Below are 20,274 nucleotides of genomic sequence, written 5' to 3'. Positions count from 1 at the left end.
GATAAAATCAAGATCAGTTTGGAGTCCGGATCATGTATTATTCGAAACCAAGTCGGAAACCAACCTTGGGCGTCTGACAGTTGCTTCTTTAGATCCGCATTTTCCTGCCTGAACTGCTGAATTTTTTCCGCCTGGCTTAAGGTAACGTGGCGCTGCAGGGTGATGTTCTTATGAAGCTCATAATGCAGAGCCTGCTGTTCCTATAAGTACAAACATAGTAGGAGTAAATTTCTGATATTTTATACGTAAGTCTCTCTGAAGCATTGTTGCTGGAAATATTTCCGCCATGATGCTTGGGGGCTACTATGACATTTTTTCACACAAAATCTTCTTCAGTTTGAGATTTCTTCTAAGTATTTAGACGCTAACTATTGACTAGTTTCCGCCTATATACTTGGGGGCTACTGGGGAGTACCTTGCGCTTGCAGAGGAGCTTGTCGAGGAAATGTCCAACTTCCTTCTTGAAATCCTGGATCTCCGATGACTCGGCGTTAGGCTTGCCCCAGGCATTGTCCAACATGGAATTGAGAAGATCTTGCTCAAGCTCCCATTTTTCCGCCTGAGTGAGCTTGTTGAAAATTTTGGTGGCATAGGCCTTTGGGGTGGAGGTAAGATCAGCCGGATCTCCGAAGTTCTTCGGAAAAATGATGACTTCACTCGTCGCAGCTTCAGCTTTCCCTGAGTTGACTTCCGCTTCCTCTCGGCCTTGGACTTCAGCCTCGTCAGGGGCGGGACCTTTGCCTCCGGAGCTTTCTCCGCCCACCTTCTCGCTGCTAACCGGAATTATTTCCGGTGGAGTGGTCGTGGCTGGAGGGGGAGATTGCTCCGCCTGAGGAGGAGAGGGCTGGGGAGTAGCATGGGAGGCGCTTGGCGGAGCCGGTGTAGCGGGACCAACGGCCGGAGACTTTTTCATATACTTCGTTATAGGCTCTTGGACGTTGGTCCACGCGGTGGTGGTACTCGGATTCCTACAAACGGGCAAAGGAAATATATAAGTAACAAAATTTACCAAGATAAAAGACGCGCTGTACTCGGAAACTTACGTCGCGCCAGGAATGTTGGGACGTGAGCGCTTTCCTGCTGTCGCTAGCAGTTTGATATGCTCGCGCTCCGCCTTCTTGGAGTTCAGTGTAGGCTGCTTCGTGACCTTGGGCTTCTTGGCGGAGGCCTCGCCACTAGCTCCGGCTTCGGAGCCGGAAGCTTTGGCGCGGGAATGCTTTGAAGGTCGAGGGGCAGCCTTTTGGGGTGCTTGCTCCTCTTCCTCTTCATCGTCCTCCGGATCCTCCTCCGCCGCATCGCCGCTAATGGGGACTCGAAGTATGTTGCGCAGATCTTCCTCCGCCAAAGTGTCGAGCTGAGAGGAGGAATCGAGAGTAAGTTAGAACACATCAAAAAATATGAGAAGTAGAAGAATAGCAAAGGAACGAGTGCTTACCGGAGGACATTGGTTGTTCGTGTTGATGTCTTTAATCAGTTCCGGGACCGGTTGGCCCCGGCCTATCTTCACAAGTGTTTTGATTCTCCTCATGAGAAAATCAGCAGGGAGATTGTGGCGCGTCACTCGGAGAAGGTCATCCGCCCCGGTGTACTCGCACATTAAGCGTGCGTTAAACCGCAGAGGTTGGATCCTCCGAGAAAACCAGCTAAGGGTCAGCTGGGCTCCGGTTAGCCCGTCATGGACTAACCAAGAGATTCTCCGCGCAGCCTTCTCTAGAATCGGAGTTTGGGCGAGCGTGGGGATGAAGCTCCAGCTGGCGAGTTCTTCCCGAGGCTTGTTGATGAACTTGGGCAGTCCATCGTGGACATCCGGAACTGAGATGTTCTTCTCATAGAACCATCCGGCGTTCCAGTACCAGACGGATTCGTGGGAGTCATGAGGCGGATACATGCGGCCAGGTCGAAGCATGAAGGTCATGCTCCCGCAGTTCACCATGGCCTTGTCTTTTGTTTCTTTCTTCACCCGGAAGAAAAACTGCCATAACCGGACATCTGGTAGGATCCCAAGATGCCCTTCGCAGAGAGTTGCGAAATTGGAGAGAAGGAGATATGAGTTTGGGCAGATGTTGTGGGGTTGAAGTCCGTATGTGTTGAGGATAGAAAGGAAGAATTCCGAACAGGGGAGCGATAGACCGCGCTCAACCCAAGCTTTGGTCATGACCCTCTCGTCCGCATCAGGCTTGGGGACGTCAGAGTCGCGCATGAAACTCCAATGGGAGGAGATCATGCCCTTGTTCTGGAGCTCCCTAAGTTCCGCATCGGTAGTTTCACAAGGCCACCACTGACCCCTCTCGCCTTCACGGATCCGGGCCTTGGAGGCCTTCTTGTTTTCCGCCTCCTGTACCTTGGCTGCCATCCTGGCTTGACCCTCAAGTTCTTCTTGAAGTTCTTTGGGAGTAGGGATCCGGCCTAATGCAGTGCTGGAAGAGGCGGAGAATGGTTGAGCTTGCCTGATACCGGAAACAAATGGTGGGAGATATGCAATGGGATCCGGGCAGATTGGTTCTAATGTGCTGGGTTCCGGGCTATTCGAAGAACTACCAGTACAGTTTGGTGAACCATGTGACATGCTTCCGGTTGCACCCATGCGAAACTAAGTCTTTCTTCTATGAGGCCGGCGCACATACCGTTAATGGTGCGGTGGTTCGACGGAGCTCCGGTGAAGTGAAGATCGCCGGACTTGAAGCAAACTTCACTGCTTGACCATGAATCGGCGGCGGGAAGAGTTTCCCGATCAACCGTGACAATCTTGTCACAAGGGAAGGCTTGGAGTGGCAGCGCGCGAAGCTTTCCGCGGAGCAGTTCGCCGGAGTCGAGATCTAACTGGCGGCGCGTCGCGAGGAAGAAGACGAAGTGGGTAAGGAGGTGAAAGAATGAAAAGTTACCGTGCGTGGGGGTATTTATAGATTCCGCGTGGAGATTCGTGTTCCGGATCCGACGATGGAAACTGAACGGTCGCACCGTTGGATGCGCGAAACGTGTCTTAGGTTAAAAGCGGTAAAGTGACGTGGAGGTAACTCAACTGTGCACTCCCAAGGTTTCCGGCTAAAGATTTGCATCTCCGAAAATTTAGCGCGGGAAAAAAGGAAGTTGTGCGCGAGAAAAGTGGAGATTCTGCTACCTTGCCGTTACTGAAGAAAGGAAGATTTTCGAGAAGGAGACATCGGAATCGAGTAAAGTTTTGAAGCTCTTCAAGATTCTCTTCGAATCTGAGCTGATTGAAGTCGGAGGAATGATGAATCTCAGAGAACTTCGGGGGCTACTGTTGTGGGTATACTTTGTGGGTATATCAACGGCATGGCCTAGATCCGGCAAGCCCGGGTGGCCCATAGACGGTGATGTGGCATCTGGCCCATCGGGCAGCCCAGTTGCTGTAGATCCTGAAGGATGAAGTCCAGCCCAGGAACAGGAAGCCGGATCCCAACCGACCTACGAAGGAGGCCGGATCCGTGGAGGCCCATGAAGTATCCGGATCCAACACGGTCCTGATGGAAGGCGGATCTTTGACGTACACGGCAAGATATTGTACCGTAGTTAGGCAACTTGTATTCTGGCTAGGACTCTCCATGTAAACCCTAGATCCGTGCAACTTTATAAGCCGGATCCCGGGAGCCCTAGAGGCACAACCACAACTCATTGTAACAACGCGAAAGCGCCCATATAATTCCAGACAAGCAGCAGTAGGCCCTGTCATCGAGCAGGTGTTCCGAAGCTGGGTAAATCGCGTACCACCGTCCCGAGTGCTCTCCGCCCTATGGCCCCTACTTCTTCTCCCCCTCGTGAGGATACCTCCTCCGTGGTATTGTCAAATAGGCAACGACACTCGCCACTGATGCTATGGATCCGCGACCCGAGTTCTTTCCGACTGCCGCATCCACATTTATTTTAACACTCCTGGCGGTGGAGCAATCCACCTAGGTACTGCACTCGGTGGTGCCACGACTACCTCCCTCCCCCTGTCCTTAGCACATGATAGATCAACCACGAAGCTCTGGACGAACGCGTGCACTGACAAGGGGCTTTGATAAATCTGCTCATGGATGGCCTTCCGTGGAGCGTGCCATATTGCTAGAGTGTTACAAAAACCTGCACCTGGTCCTCATGTCGGAGGGTTTCTATCATCATGGCCAGCCACTCACGCGCACCCCTCTCCTCAACACTATGCAAATGTTCTGCCACCTCTGCATCAAGGAGCGCCCACAGCGGGACATAGTACATTCCAGCAGCGCATGGCGCCACGAGTCCCTCGCTCCGCATAACTGGCAACGATCATCAGCTTCCATGTTCCTCCGTTACCATACATCATTTGTCGGCATCGATTGCTTGGCCAACCTCCAAAGAAACATCCTCACCTTGGATGACACTTGTGTATGCCTAAGCGATGTCTACTCCTTCGCCAATCTCTCGCCATTTGAGCTAGCCGGTTGTTCCCCAACCATGCTTCCCTTCTCTCTCGAGTTTCGACGAGCATCTTGTAAGCTGACCTGACAGAGAAAACACCTCGCCGGTCATAGTGCCACGACCAGAAATCCCCATGTTGCCTTGTACTCAGGGGAATATCCATGATGAGTTTAACGTCCATCTGTAGGGATTCGTTGCATAGAAAACAAAAAATTTCCTACCGCGAGAACGCAATCCAAGCCAAGATGCAATCTAGAAGATGGGAGCAACGAGGGGATGAACGAGACTAACCCTTGAAGATTTCCAAAGCCTATAAGAGTAGGCTCTTATTGGTGCGGTAGACGATCACTTGCCGCTTGCAAAAGCGCGTAGAAGATCTTGATCACGGTGCCACGATCGGGCAGCACCTCCGTACTCGGTCACACGTTCGGTGTTGATGAAGACGACGTCCTTCTCCCCGTTCCAGCGGGCAGCAGAAGTAGTAGATCCTCCTCGGAATCCCGGCAGCACGACGGCGTGGTGGCGGTGGTGGTGGAGATCACCGACAGAGCTTCGCCTAAGCTATGTGGGAGAGAGAGGTAGGAGGGAACCGCTAGGGTTTGGGAGAGGGGGCGCCGGCTAGGGCAGCCTTGAGGGGTGCGGCCATGGTGGTGTTGTGGTAGCCAGCCAGCCCCTCTCCTCCCCTCTTTATATAGGTGGAAGCCCCAAGGTTTAGGTCAAAGTGTCCGAATAAGACTCCAACAAAAACCTTCCATGTGACCAAACCTAGGGGGAGTGGGACTCCCCCCTTTCCTTGGTGGGTGATACGCGTACAGCACGCGTTCGTTGGGAACCCCAAGAGGAAGGTGTGATGCGTACATCGGCAAGTTTTCCCTCAGTATGAAACCAAGGTTTATCGAACCAGTAGGAGCCAAGAAGCACGTTGAAGGTTGATGGCGGCGAGATGTAGTGCAGCGCAACACCAGGGATTCCGGCGTCAACGTGGAACCTGCACAACACAACCAAAGTACTTTGCCCCAACGAAACAGTGAGGTTGTCAATCTCACCGGCTTGCTGTAACAAAGGATTAGATGTATAGTGTGGATGATGATTGTTTGGAGAGAACAGTAGAACAATTGCAGTAGATTGTATTTCAGATGTAAAGAATGGACCGGGGTCCACAGTTCACTAGAGGTGTCTCTCCCATAAGATAAATAGCATGTTGGGTGAACAAATTACAGTTGGGCAATTGACAAATAGAGAGGGCTGATGTCTGCGGGAGCTTCTATTCTTGTAGACAGTGTTGGGCCTCCAAGAGCAGAGGTTTGTAGAACAGCAGCAAGTTTCCCTTAAGTGGATCACCCAAGGTTTATCGATCTCAGGGAGGAAGAGGTCAAAGATATCCCTCTCAAGCAACCCTGCAACCACAAAGCAAGAAGTCTCTTGTGTCCCCAACACACCTAATACACTTGTCAGATGTATAGGTGCACTAGTTCGGCGAAGAGATAGTGAGATACAAGTAATATGGATGAGTATGAGTGATAATAGCAATCTGAGTAAAATATGACAGCGAGTAAACATTCAACAAAACAGTAAACAAACGGAGATTCGATGCTTGGAAGCAAGGCCTAGGGATCCTGCTTTCACTAGTGGACACTCTCAACAATGATCACATAATAGGACTACTCTACACCCTCTTGTTGGATGATGAACACCATTGTGTAGGATTACACGAACCCTCAATGCCGGAGTTAACAAGCTCCACAATATTCAATGTTCATATTTAAATAACCTTAGAATGCAAGATAGATCAACACAACCAAACCAAGTACTAACATAGCATGCACACTTCTACCATCACACTATGAAAGGAGGAATAGATCGCATCAATACCATCATAGTAATAGTTAACTTCATAATCTACAAGAGATCACAATCATAGCATAAACCAAGTACTTCATGATGCACACACTGCCAACATTACATCATGGAGGAGGAATAGACTACTTTAATAACATCACTAGAGTAGCACATATATGATATTCAACTTGATCACAAAGAGAGAGAGATGAACCACATAGCTACAGCGGAGCCCTCAGCCTCGGGGGTGAATTACTCCCTCCTCATCATGGAGGCAGCGATGGCGGTGAAGATGGCGGTGGAGACGGCGGTGGAGATGACTCCGGGGGCAATTCCCCGTCCCGGCAGGGTGCCGGAACAGAGACTTCTGTCCCCCGAATTGGACTTTCGCGATGGCGGCAGCTCTGGATGGTTTTCTCTGGTTTCGTCAAACTGGTCGATGTTTTTAGGTCAGGGACGATTATATAGGCGGAGAGTCAGAGTCGGAGGGGCCACGGGGTGCCCAGATGATAGGGGGCTCGCCCCCCCTTGGGCCGCGCCGCCCTGTGGGGTGGGGCCCCCCTGGCACCCCTCTGACTTTTCTCCGGTGCTCTGGAAGCTTCCTGAAATTATAAGATCTCCGGAGTTGATTTCGTCCGATTCCGAAAATATTTCCTTACTAGGATTTCTGAAACCAAAAACAGCAGAAAACAGCAACTGGCCTTTCGGCATCTCGTCAATAGGTTAGTTCCGGAAATCGCATAAAAATGATATAAAGTGTGAACAAAACATGTTTGTATTGTCATAAAACAAGCATGGAACATCAGAAATTATAGATATGTTGGAGACGTATCAAGGGCATGACCATGCACATACATGATATGATGAGTATTGTGAGATTTAATTGGGCATTACGACAAAGTACATAGACCGCTATCCAGCATGCATCTATGCCTAAAAAGTCCACCTTCAGGTTATCATCCGAACCCCTTCCAGTATTAAGTTGCTAACAACAGACAATTGCATTAAGTATGGTGCGTAATGTAATCAATAACTACATCCTCGGACATAGCATCAATGTTTTATCCCTAGTGGCAACAGTACATCCATAACCTTAGAGGTTTCTATCACTCCCCCAGATTCACGGAGACATGAACCCACTATCGAGCATAAATACTCCCTCTTGGAGTTAAGAGTAAAAACTTGGCCAGAGCCTCTACTAATAACGGAGAGCATGCAAGATCATAAACAACACATAGATATAAATTGATAATCAACATAACATGGTATTCTCTATTCATCGGATCCCAACAAACACAACATATAGCATTACAGATAGATGATGTTGATCATGTTCGGCAGCTCACAAGACCCGACAATTAAGCACAATGAGGAGAAGATAACCATCTAGCTACTGCTATAGACCCATAGTCCAGGGGTAGACTACTCACTCATCACTCCGGAGGCGACCATGGCGGTGTAGAATCCTCCGGGAGATGAATCCCCTCTCCGGCAGGGTGCCGGAGGCGATCTCCTGAATCCCCCGAGATGGGATTGGCGGCGGCGGCATCTCTGGAAGGTTTTCCGTATCGTGGCTCTCGGTACTGGGGGTTTCGCGATGAAGGCTATTTGTAGGCGGAAGGGCAGGTCAAGGGGCGTCACGAGGGGCTGATGTCTACTGGAGCTTCTATTCTTGTAGACAGTGTTGGGCCTCCAAGAGCAGAGGTTTGTAGAACAGCAGCAAGTTTCCCTTAAGTGGATCACCCAAGGTTTATCGATCTCAGGGAGGAAGAGGTCAAAGATATCCCTCTCATGCAACCCTGCAACCACAAAGCAAGAAGTCTCTTGTGTCCCCAACACACCTAATAGGTGCACTAGTTCGGCGAAGAGATAGTGAAATACAGGTGGTATGAATAAGTATGAGCAGTAGTAACGGCGCCAGAAAAGTGCTTGCTGGCGTGTGGTTGATGGTGGTAATATTGCAGACAGTACAGATGCAGTAGAACAGTAAACAAGCAGCGATAGCAGTATTTAGGAACAAGGCCTAGGGATCATACTTTCACTAGTGGACACTCTCAACATTGATCACATAACAGAATAAATAAATAGATGCTAGAGTCTACACTCTCTTGTTGGATGATGAACACCACTAACTGTGTAGGATTACACGAACCCTCAATGCCGGAGTTAACAAGCTCCACAATATTCGATGTTCATATTTAAATAACCTTAGAGTGCATGGCAGATCAACACAACCAAACCAAGTACTAACATAGCATGCACACTGTCACCTTCACGCTACGAAAGGAGGCATAGATCACATCAATACCATCATAGCAATAGTTAACTTCATAATCTACAAGAGATCACAATCATAGCCTATGCCAAGTACTAACACGATGCACACACTGTCACCATTACACCGTGCAGGAGGAATAAACTACTTTAATAACATCACTAGAGTAGCACACAGATAAATTGTGATACAAAACACATTGCAATCATAAAGAGATATAAATAAGCACTTCACTATGCCATTCATAACAGTGAATAAGTATTCTGTGAAATATAGCCTAAGAGACCCACACGGTGCACACACTATCACCTTTACACACGTGGGACAAGGAGTCTCCGGAGATCACATAAGTAAAATCCACTTGACTAGCATAATGACATCTAGATTACAAGCATCATCATATGAATCTCAATCATGTAAGGCAGCTCATGAGATTATTGTATTGAAGTACATAGGGAGAGAGATGAACCACATAGCTACTGGTACAGCCCCGAGCCTCGATGGAGAACTACTCCCTCCTCATGGGAGACAGCAGCGGTGATGAAGATGGCGGTGGAGATGGCAGCGGTGTCGATGGAGAAGCCTTCCGGGGGCACTTCCCCGTCCCGGCAGGGTGCCGGAACAGAGACTCCTGTCCCCCAGATCTTGGCTTCGCGATGGCGGCGGCTCTGGAAGGTTTCTCGTACCGTGGCTTTTTTCGTATCGAATTTTTAGGTCGAGGACCCTTAAATAGGCGAAGAGGCGGCGTCGGAGGGTCAACGAGGCGACGTCACCACAGGGGGGCGCGGGCCACCCCTGGGCCGCGCCGGCCTATCACCTGGGGGGCCTGTGTCCCCTCTCTGGCGGCTCTCGGGTGTTCTGGATGCTTCCGGGGATTCTAAGATGCTGGGCGTTGATTTCGTCCGATTCCGAGAATATTTCCTTACTAGGATTTCTGAAACCAAAAACAGCAGAAAACAACAACTGGCCTTCGGCATCTCGTCAATAGGTTAGTTCCGGAAAACGCATAAATATGACATAAAGTATGCATAAAATATGTAGATATCATCAATAATGTGGCATGGAACATAAGAAATTATCGATACGTCGGAGACGTATCAGGGGCCCAGGAGACAGGTCGGCGCGGCCAAGGCTTGGGCCGCGCCGCCCTACCTCCTGGCCGCCTCATGGCCCCACTTAGTTGACTCTTCGGTCTTCTGGAAGCTTCGTGTGAAAATAGGCCCCTGGGCGTTGATTTCGTCCAATTCCGAGAATATTTCCTTACTAGGATTTCTGAAACCAAAAACAGCAGAAAACAGCAACTGGCTCTTCGGCATCTCATTAATAGGTTAGTTCCAGAAAATGCATAAATATGATGTAAAGTATGCATAAAACATGTAGATATCATCAATAATGTGGCATGGAACATAAGAAATTATCGATACGTCGGAGACGTATCAGCATCCCCAAGCTTAGTTTCTGCTCGTCCCGAGCAGGTAAACGATAACAAAGATAATTTCTGGAGTGACATGCCATCATAACCTTGATCATACTATTGTAAAGCATATGAGCTGAGATCAAATCATTCAAAGCAAGTATCTATATTGATATAAGAGATGATAATGCAAGAGTTAGACAAGCTAGAAGTTTTCATGAACTATTGCTTTAAAGACATGCAACCGTACAAAGTTCATTAAGGATGTATTAAGTATTCAGCATAGAAGTTCTATCCTTCATTCCAAGCATCAAGTAAATTTTCACAACATAAGAAGGATTCAGTCAAGTAAACATAAACATGAACGTCATGAATCAACTGTTTCGAAGTCTACTCAACCGGTGAGCGCAAGCATTTGGTATTAGCACCAGGATGTTATGGCATAAAGAACGTTAATGGGGGTTTGAAAGGCCAAATGGAAGAAAGGCTTGCAAAGCTGTAAATGACCATTAGACAAGAGGAAGCCTTATGATCGAAGTTATGCAAGGAGTAGTGACTGCCATGCAACGGATGCACATAGAGCTATATGTGTATGAAAGCTCTCCAATGGAACTAGTGGGGGTGCATCCAACTTGGTTGCTCACGAAGACCTAGAGCACTTTTGAGGAGGCTCATCATTGGAATATACAACCCAAGTTCTATAGTGTAAATTCCCCACATAGTTATACTAGTAAAACATGAAAACTCTCTCATATGAATGTAGGTGCTAAACATGAGCACAAATGATGACTATGAATAATGCGGGTGCTAAAACATGAGCACAAGTGTGGATAAAAGATAGTAATGCTGCCCCCTTTTTCTTTATTCTCCTTTTTTTCTCTTCTCTTTTTTTTCTTTTTTTTCTTTCTTTTCATTTTTTCTTTCTTTTCTTTTTTTTTCTTTTTGATGGCCTCCACGGCTCTTTTCATTTTTAGGGGCAACATCCTAATATGACAACACACTTTTTGGTACAAATAACTCATAATGAATGAAACATGATGTATGAAACTGTATGCCTCTGCCAATGTAGCAGGATGTGCAATGATCTAGCGTAACATGGGTAAACCACACATCAGCTGTATATGATCATGCAAAGCAATATATAAATAATAAATGACAACATGGCATGTAATGTAAAATGGATGTTGCATGGCAATATATCTCGGAACAGCTATGGAAATGCTGTGGTAGGTAGGTATGGTGGCTGTTTTGAGGAGATGTATGGGCTTATGTGTAGGAGAACAAGAGAAAGTCCTCCCACGGGTTTGGATGTACTGGCGAAGTATGCACAATTCTCAATGTGAGCAAAAGGCAATGCACAGTACCGAAGAGGCTAGCAAATTTGGATGGTGGAAGTGCCAAGAACCGTAGCTTAACATTAGTCAAAAAGAACTCACAAGCTTATTGCAAACAACCACTACAAGAAAAGTTCTGATAGACAACGTCTCAAAATCATCCGCTAAGGGGTATTTTTCGTCGCCTATGGGCCTAACCCGACGATATGGGTTCTGTTGTGGAAACTGCGTCAGGCAAAGTCCTACGACGATTTTTTCGGTCCGTCGCGCTTGGGCGCCCTTCCGCCACGGAAAATCGGACCGTTGCCCAAGTGTTTCCGGAGCCCGTTGATCGCCGACGTCATGCAACCGACATGTGGCGTACGCCGTTAATCGCGCTAACGGCGTTAACCGCCGAAACCCCGTGGTAGATGGTAGGCCCACACGAGGCTCGCCACGTCTTAAGCGGGCCGGCCCATTAAGTTTACTGCCGGGCCAGCCGACTTAGTTTGACCGGTCAACTATATAGTCGGGCTGGTCCATTAGTTACGTGGGCTCGGCCTAACCTCTAAAGTTGATCGGTCAAAACTTTAATGGGCCGGCCCACTAAGCATGTGGGCCGGCCGAATGCACTCGTTTGATCGGTCAACAGCAAAAGGGCCGCCCACAAGACATGTGGGACCCACTTTCTGTTATCGGCCGCCCATTTAACAAGTGGGGTCCACCTTAAAGCAAGTGGGCCGACCCAAAAAATTATTGGGCGGCCCAATTAGCATGTGGGTCCCACTTTCCTCGCTATCTAAGCCGCCCATTTAGTACGTGGGGTCCACATTAGATCAACTGGCCGGCCCAACAAGCCGATGGGCCGGCCAAAAGCACAGGTGGGTCCCACTTTCCTGTTAAAGGGCCAGCCCATTTAGTATGTGGGGTCCACAATATAGCAAGTGGGCCGGCCCAACAAGATAGTGGGCCGGGCCAAAAACACAGGTGGGTCCCACTTTCCAGTTAAAGGGCAGGCCCATTTAGTATGTGGGGTCCACCATATAGCAAGTGGGCCGGCCCAACAAGATAGTGGGCCGGGCTAAAAACACAGGTGGGTCCCACTTTCAAGTTAAAGGGCTGGCCCATTTAGTATGTGGGGGCCACCATATAGCAAGTGGGCCGGCCCAACAAGATAGTGGGCCGGGCCAAAAACACAGGTGGGTCCCACTTTCCTGTTAAAGGGCCGGCCCATTTAGTATGTGGGGTCCACCATATAGCAAGTGGGCCGGCCCAACACGCTAGTGGGCTGGGCCAAAAACACAGGTGGGTCCCACTTTCCTCTTAAAAGGCCGGCCCGTTTAGTATGTGGGGTCCACCATATAGCAAGTGGGCCGGCCCAATAAGAGAGTGGGCCGGGCCAAAAACACTGGTGGGTCCCACTTTCGTCTTAAAGGGCCAGCCCATTTAGTATGTGGGGTCCACCACAAAAGCAATTGGGCTGGCCCAACTAGTTAGTGGGCCGGCCCAGTAGTGGGTTGGGTCCACCTTAAAGCAAGTGGGCCGGCCCACTTAGAGTGTGGGGTCCACAGTAAATCAAGTGGGCTGGCCCAATAAGTAAGTGGGCCAGCCCGTTTAGTTGCTGTTTATATGCCGGCGTAATAGGCGCTTTAGGATTTTGCGAGCCGGCACATATGTGATTTCGCTTAATTGGGCCGTTTAAGGGATGGGAATTCGTGATTTAGATACTGAGAATATTTACGCAGCATTGATTTCTGTAGGATAGCCTCACTTACCACAAGCACCAAAGAAAAAATGCGCGAAAGAACTATAAAAACTAACTAAATATTACATCAGCTTCAAGGCTTTGAAAAAATATTACAGAACCCAGAGAAATTGAATGGTAATTAAACCTATAATACAATGAAGCGATCCAGCAATCTTTTAAGTTGTCCATGTAGCACCTATATCTGAAACAAAGACATTACAAGTTAAGACAGCAACAATGGAAACGCAAAGACACTGCAATATTGTTTGCCAAAGAATTTGGAACTCATCATTTCGTCGTTATAACAAGATCATTGTAATGCGCACAATAAGCAAACAAAGAGTGCATGCCGCATACCAACAGCCAATATAACAGAGCATGTTAGAATGAAACAAAGAGACTTACTACTGCCGAGTCCCATGCAAACCAACATGTTCGTGGAGTACAAAATTGGCATGAACAACATAGTAGCGAGCTATAAATTTTGTAACAACGATCGAGCAAGATGAAGTTATGATGGCTACATCTACAGAGCAGGGAATGTAAACCAAAAATAGAAGTTACGATGGCAAAAGCTAAAGAGGAGGGAATGTGAACCAACATGTGCCAAGTGCAATTACTTCATTTTGGCCGTGAACTAAATAATACTCCTGAACTTATAGTGAAGGGGATGCAAATCAAGATGTTTCGGGATATAAACTTTAATGAGCAACACATAGAGGATAGTTAATGCTGGAGCTTAGGATGGACCAGATACAGAATATAGTGGGATCACCTGTGAACTTGTATAAGTGGGAATGCAAACCAATATGTTCAGCTTTCCATATGTGAGCGTCATGCCAAGTCAGAGAAACAAGTCAATAATGCAGCTTTTGAAGAACAAGATGGCACGCAAAATTATTATCTAGTAGTATGACAAGTTTATTTGTACTACGTGCTAGATAGCAGAGTGATAGCATGCCAAACTAAGTCCTTACTTTGTTAGCTTACAATGAACTAGATACAAAACAATGGCATCACCTGTAGTACAGGGAATGCAAGCCAACATGTTCATGGAGTAAAAAATTGGCACAAACAACATAGTAGCAGGCCATAATTTTTGTAACAACGACTGAGTAAGATAAAGTTATGATGGCTAGATCTACAGAGCAGGGAATGTAAACCAAATATAGAAGTTACGATGCCAAAAGCTATAGAGCAGGGAATGCGAACCAACATGTGCAATTACTTAAAATTGGTCGTGAACTAAATAATAGCAGGATGTTACTATAATACCTATAATTTTTGTAACAACGACTGAGCAAGATAGAAGTTATGATGGCTACATCTACAGAGCAGGGAATGCAAACCAAAATGTTCAATCGCTTAAAGTTAGCAATGAAGTAGAAAATAGCAACGTGTTATGGTCATAGCTAGGAATGAACTAAAAGAGCTTCAGACAAACAAGCATCTGAACCCAGAACATGGCGCTAAAACAAGGGACTTACATTAGGAGAAGCACTCTGTGGGAGTCACAGCAGATCTTCCTGGGGTTGATAGATCCGGTGATGAAGTACGCTACATGTGCTACTTGGGGTTGGAGAGACGGCCATTACACTTCATGATTACTCATCTCATCTGCAAAAACGTAACGGCGCGTCGTTAGCACAAACAGGTTCCCCCAAGATTAAACAAGAACTTGCAGGCAAGCAATAGAAAAGCGACAGTAGAAGAGTTTAGATCATGCACGGCGCGGGTGAAGCAGATCCGGTTCATGCACAGTGGTGTCGGTGAGCAAGATCCGATGCGGTGGACGACGGATCCGGCGAAGCGGCTCCGGTGGGGTGGACGATACCGCAGCTGAAGCGACTGCGGTAGACTGCTGGATGAGCATATGGTTTCGAGGTTCGGCGGGGATGATCCGGTCCGGTTGATGACGGCGTCGATGAAGCGGCTCCGGCAGGCAGCCGGATGACGAGGATCGCGAGGGCTCGGGTAGGCCAGGGAAGTCCGGCGGGGATGTTCCGGTGCGGTGGTCGTGGAGGTGGTAGAGAGAGGGACTTGAGAAGTTCCGGTGGGTGGTCTCAGATGAGAGACTGAGGGAAATGAATTTTTTTGGGAGGGTATCCGGGGCTAGGGAGGTGGTGATCCAAAAAATGATGGCCAGACCCCCCCACCAACCGACTTTGCTGTCATCTCCACAGGGGTAGAATCGGAATTTGGAAGCGTGTGAAATTTTTGTATTTTATGGGCGGGAAGTTTTGCCGCTATGAGATTTTGAATTTTGCTAAGGTCCAAGTATAATGATAAAAAATTGTGAGACCGTACTAGTACCTCTGTTCAAGGCCGACTGTAAAATCAAATCATCATCAAGTTGAACATCGGTTACTACCATGATCATCATCGGACACAGATCTGGTGACATGCACCTGAAATTGGTGCATCCGTTGCAAAGTATAATGCTAAAATTTTGAGTGACCGTACTAGTACTTATGTTCAAGCCCGAGTGCAACATCAAATCATCATCACGTTGAAAATTTGTTACCATGATCATGATCTATCTCTAAATTTGGCGCATCCGCTAAATCTGGCAAAGTATAATGATAAAGAAATTGTGAGACAAAGAGTAGTACTTCTGTTCAAGGTCGAGTGCAACATCAAATCATCATCACGTTTAAAATTTGTTACCATGATCATGATCTACCTCTGAAAATGGGCGCATCCGCTAAAACTTGCAAAGTATAATGATAAAAAAATTGTGAAACCGTACTAGGACTTATGTTCAAGGTCGAGTGCAACATCAAATCATCATTACATTGAAAAGTGTGTTACCATGATCATGATCTATCTCTGATTTTGGCGCATCCGCTAAATCTCGCAAAGTATAATGATAAAAAAATTGTGAGAATGTACTAGTACTTATGTTCAAGGCCGAGTGCAGGATCAAATCATCATCACGTTGAAATTCGTTACAACGATCATGACATATCTCTAAAATTGGCGCATCCGCTAAATCTCGCAAAGTATAATGATAAAAAAAAATTGTGAGACTGTACTAGTACTTGTGTTCAAGGCCGAGTGCAGGATCAAATCATCATCACGGTGAAATTTGTTACAACGATCATGACATATCTCTGAAATTGGCGCATCCGCTAAATCTTGCATGTGGCGCATCTCAGTGCGGAGCAACAGGCCGGTGCTATCAAGGTTGAGGCGTCAATAGCGTCATCGGGCTCTCCTCTTTTGATAGATCTTCTACATGGCGCGGCGCACCGCCCGTCGAGAAGCAGTCACATGTGATACCGAGGTGGAGACGTCGCCGGCATCCTCGAGGCGCGGCCGCCCTTCTACGAGCCAGCGTCGACTCAAGGTATGAATCCATGCGTTGTCGCGCCCCTTCTTCCGATGAAGTGGGGTGCCTTAGATTTATTGTTCTTCTCTTACGATTATTTCGAGCCGAACATGTGTGCTCTTTCTCTGAATATATTGCTTGAAAAGCTAACCAAGTTAATTAAATTCACTTCGTTCTTAATCTTGCGTGCTAATTTTGTTATTTTTGCTGACAGTGGTGCGCACAAGGAGATTTATTTGTGGGTGTGCTGAGCTGTTAGGCCTAAGTCGAAATCCTCAGCTAAACGAGGCCTCAGCTTAACACATAAAAAAGGTGTTCAATCTCACCCACAATGTCCTTTTCTTTCCTCTTCCTTTATTGGAACTTGTTTTGCAGACAAGGAAAGTGGCACGTGTAATGTGAGTAAAACCCTCTTAGCCAAAATCAGCTACAAGCAAGATTTTCTGTATTGTAGATGCCCCAATTGACTCTAATCCCCAATGTAGTCTTTTTTTTATGTCAGTATAGACTTCTTTACATGGCATGCATTTGCCTAATGAGCAGCATTGTATTGCCATTCTAGCCAACCTGATCGATATGTCAAGCTTCATGCACGAGATGCCATGTTTAATTTACTCCCTCACTCCGATCCATATTTCTTGGTGTAAAATGAATGTGAATCGAAGGGAGTACTTTTCTTAGATAGTACTATACCATTTCAAAAAAAAAATACTAGTACTTCGTACTACTACATCACAAATGCATCAAAAGAGTACTACCATCACAAGACCACCACGGTTGTACTAGTAGAGTTTAATACTGAACTTCCAAAGGGAATAAGATTACACATATGAACTTTAAACAGGACCAGGAGCATGAGGGCCAAGAAATAGGGGCATTGACTCGGGAACAAGCCAGGCAAGACGTAATTCTGGAGGAAGAGGCCATATGCTGCGTGCTTGGCCTTGGTTGCGTGGCGGTGCTTCCCGATGTACTTAGGCCTACACCCGTCGCATGCCGGATCAAAGCTGCGGATGTCCTTCTGGACGATTTAGCCACAGAATGGGCAAAAGAGCTCACCGCGCATGCGGAAACGAATTTCACCACCCTTCAGCCGCTTCAGAACGTAGCGGCTCTTCTGGTCCCTGCGCTCCTTGTTGTCGTCCATGTCATCAGAATATTCCTGTGAATTATAAAGTACATAATAATCAGGTGCTTGATGGCGTGTAATTCACACGTTCATTGGGAACCCCAAGAGGAAGGTATGATGCGCACAGCAGCAAGTTTTCCCTCAGAAAGAAACCAAGGTTTATCGAACCAGGAGGAGCCAAGAAGCACGTTGAAGGTTGATGGCGGCGGGATGTAGTGCGGCGCAACACCAGGGATTCCGGCGCCAACGTGGAACCTGCACAACACAACCAAAGTACTTTGCCCCAACGAAACAGTGAGGTTGTCAATCTCACCGGCTTGCTGTAACAAAGGATTAACCGTATTGTGTGGAAGATGATTGTTTGCAGAAAACAGTAGAACAAGTATTGCAAGAGATTGTATTTCAAGAAAGAGAATTGGACCGGGGTCCACAGTTCACTAGAGGTGTCTCTCCCATAAGACAAACAGCATGTTGGGTGAACAAATTACAGTTGGGCAATTGACAAATAAAGAGAGCATGACCATGCACATACATATCATGATGAGTATTGTGAGATTTAATTGGGCATTACGACAAAGTACATAGACCGTCATCCAACTGCATCTATGCCTAAAAAGTCCACCTTCAGGTTATCATCCGAACCCCCTCCAGTATTAAGTTGCTAACAACAGACAATTGCATTAAGTATGGCGCGTAATGTAACTAGTGACTACATCCTTGAACATAGCACTAATGTTTTATCCCTAGTGGCAACAGCACAACACAACCTTAGAACTTTCTCACTTGTCCTGTGTCAATGCAGGCATGAACCCACTATCGAGCATAAGTACTCCCTCTTGGAGTTACAAGCATCTACTTGGCCAGAGCATCTACTAGTAACGGAGAGCATGCAAGATCATAAACAACACGTAGATATAACTTTGATAATCAACATAACAAGTATTCTCTATTCATCGGATCCCAACAAACGCAACATATAGAATTACAGATAGATGATCTTGATCATGTTAGGCAGCTCACAAGATCCGACAATGATAGCACAATGGGGAGAAGACAACCATCTAGCTACTGCTATGGACCCATAGTCCAGGGGTAGACTACTCACACATCACACCGGAGGCGACCATGGCGGTGTAGAGTCCTCCGGGAGATGAATCCCCTCTCCGGCAGGGTGCCGGAGGCGATCTCCTGGATCCCCCGAGATGGGATCGGCGGCGGCGGCGTCTCTGGAAGGTTTTCCATATCGTGGCTCTCGGTACTGGGGGTTTCGTCACGAAGGCTTTAAGTAGGCGGAAGGGCAAGTCAAGAGGGGGCACAGGGGCCCCAGATAACAGGGCGGCGCGGCCAAGGGGGGGCCCGCGCCGCCCTAGGGTTTGGGCTCCCTGTGGCCCCACTTCGTTTCGTCTTCGGACTTCTGGAAGCTTCGTGGAAAAATAGGCCCCTGGGCGTTGATTTCGTCCAATTCCGAGAATATTTCGTTACTAGGATTTCTGAAACCAAAAACAGCAGAAACAAGAATCGGCACTTCGGCATCTTGTTAATAGGTTAGTTCCAGAAAATGCACGAATATGACATAAAGTGTGCATAAAACATGTAGATAACATCAATAATGTGGCATGGAACATAAGAAATTATCGATACGTCGGAGACGTATCAGCATCCCCAAGCTTAGTTCTGCTCGTCCCGAGCAGGTAAAACGATAACACAGATAATTTCTGGAGTGACATGCCATCATAACCTTGATCATACTATTTGTAAAGCATATGTAGTGAATGCAGCGATCAAAACAATGTATATGACATGAGTAAACAAGTGAATCATAAAGCAAAGACTTTTCATGAATAGCACTTCAAGACAAGCATCAATAAGTCTTGCATAAGAGTTAACTCATAAAGCAATAATTCAAAGTAAAAGCATTGAAGCAACACAAAAGAAGATTAAGTTTCAGCGGTTGCTTTCAACTTGTAACATGTATATCTCATGGATATTGTCAACATAGAGTAATATAATAAGTGCAATAAGCAAGTATGTAGGAATCAATGCACAGTTCACGCAAGTGTTTGCTTCTTGAGGTGGAGAGAAATAGGTGAACTGACTCAACATTGAAAGTAAAAGAATGGTCCTCTATAGAGGAAAAGCATCGATTGCTATATTTGTGCTAGAGCTTTGATTTTGAAAACATGAAACAATTTTGTCAACGGTAGTAATAAAGCATATGCATCATGTAAATTATATCTTATAAGTTGCAAGCCTCATGCATAGTGTACTAATAGTGCCTGCACCTTGTCCTAATTAGCTTGGACTACCGGATCATCACAATGCAATCGTTTTAACCAAGTGTCACAAAGGGGTACCTCTATGCCGCCTGTACAAAGGTCTAAGGAGAAAGCTCGCATTGGATTTCTCGCTATTGATTATTCTTCAACTTAGACATCCATACCGGGACGACATAGACAACAGATAATGGACTCCTCTTTTATGCATAAGCATGTAACAACAATTAATAATTTTCTCATTTGAGATTGAGGATATTTGTCCAAAACTGAAACTTCCACCATGGATCATGGCTTTAGTTAGCGGCCCAATGTTCTTCTCTAACAATATGCATGCTTAACCATAAGGTGGTAGATCGCTCTTACTTCAAACAAGACGGACATGCATAGCAACTCACATGAAATTCAACAATGAATAGTTGATGGCGTCCCAGTAAACATGGTTATCGCACAACAAGCAACTTAATAAGAGATAAAGTGCATAATTACATATTCAATACCACAATAGTTTTTAAGCTATTTGTCCCATGAGCTATATATTGCAAAGGTGAATGA

General features: G+C 46.7%; 1 protein-coding gene across 1 annotated transcript in view; it reads right to left on the bottom strand.

The window, feature by feature from the left end:
* Window positions 1–773: 773 nt before the first annotated feature.
* LOC139838899 (uncharacterized) overlaps window positions 774–20,274 on the bottom strand; it is a 100,638-nt gene continuing 81,137 nt past the window's right edge. Inside the window, exon 4 of the mRNA XM_071828915.1 lies at window positions 774–968. Within this exon, the coding sequence (XP_071685016.1) occupies window positions 774–968 (195 nt within the window). The remainder of the gene's footprint in view (window positions 969–20,274) is intronic.

Source organism: Lolium perenne, chromosome 4 (assembly GCF_019359855.2).
Source record: "Lolium perenne isolate Kyuss_39 chromosome 4, Kyuss_2.0, whole genome shotgun sequence".
Taxonomy (NCBI): domain Eukaryota; kingdom Viridiplantae; phylum Streptophyta; class Magnoliopsida; order Poales; family Poaceae; genus Lolium; species Lolium perenne.
The sequence above is the reverse complement of the archived record's forward strand: the minus strand, read 5'-3'. Positions and strand labels throughout refer to the sequence as shown.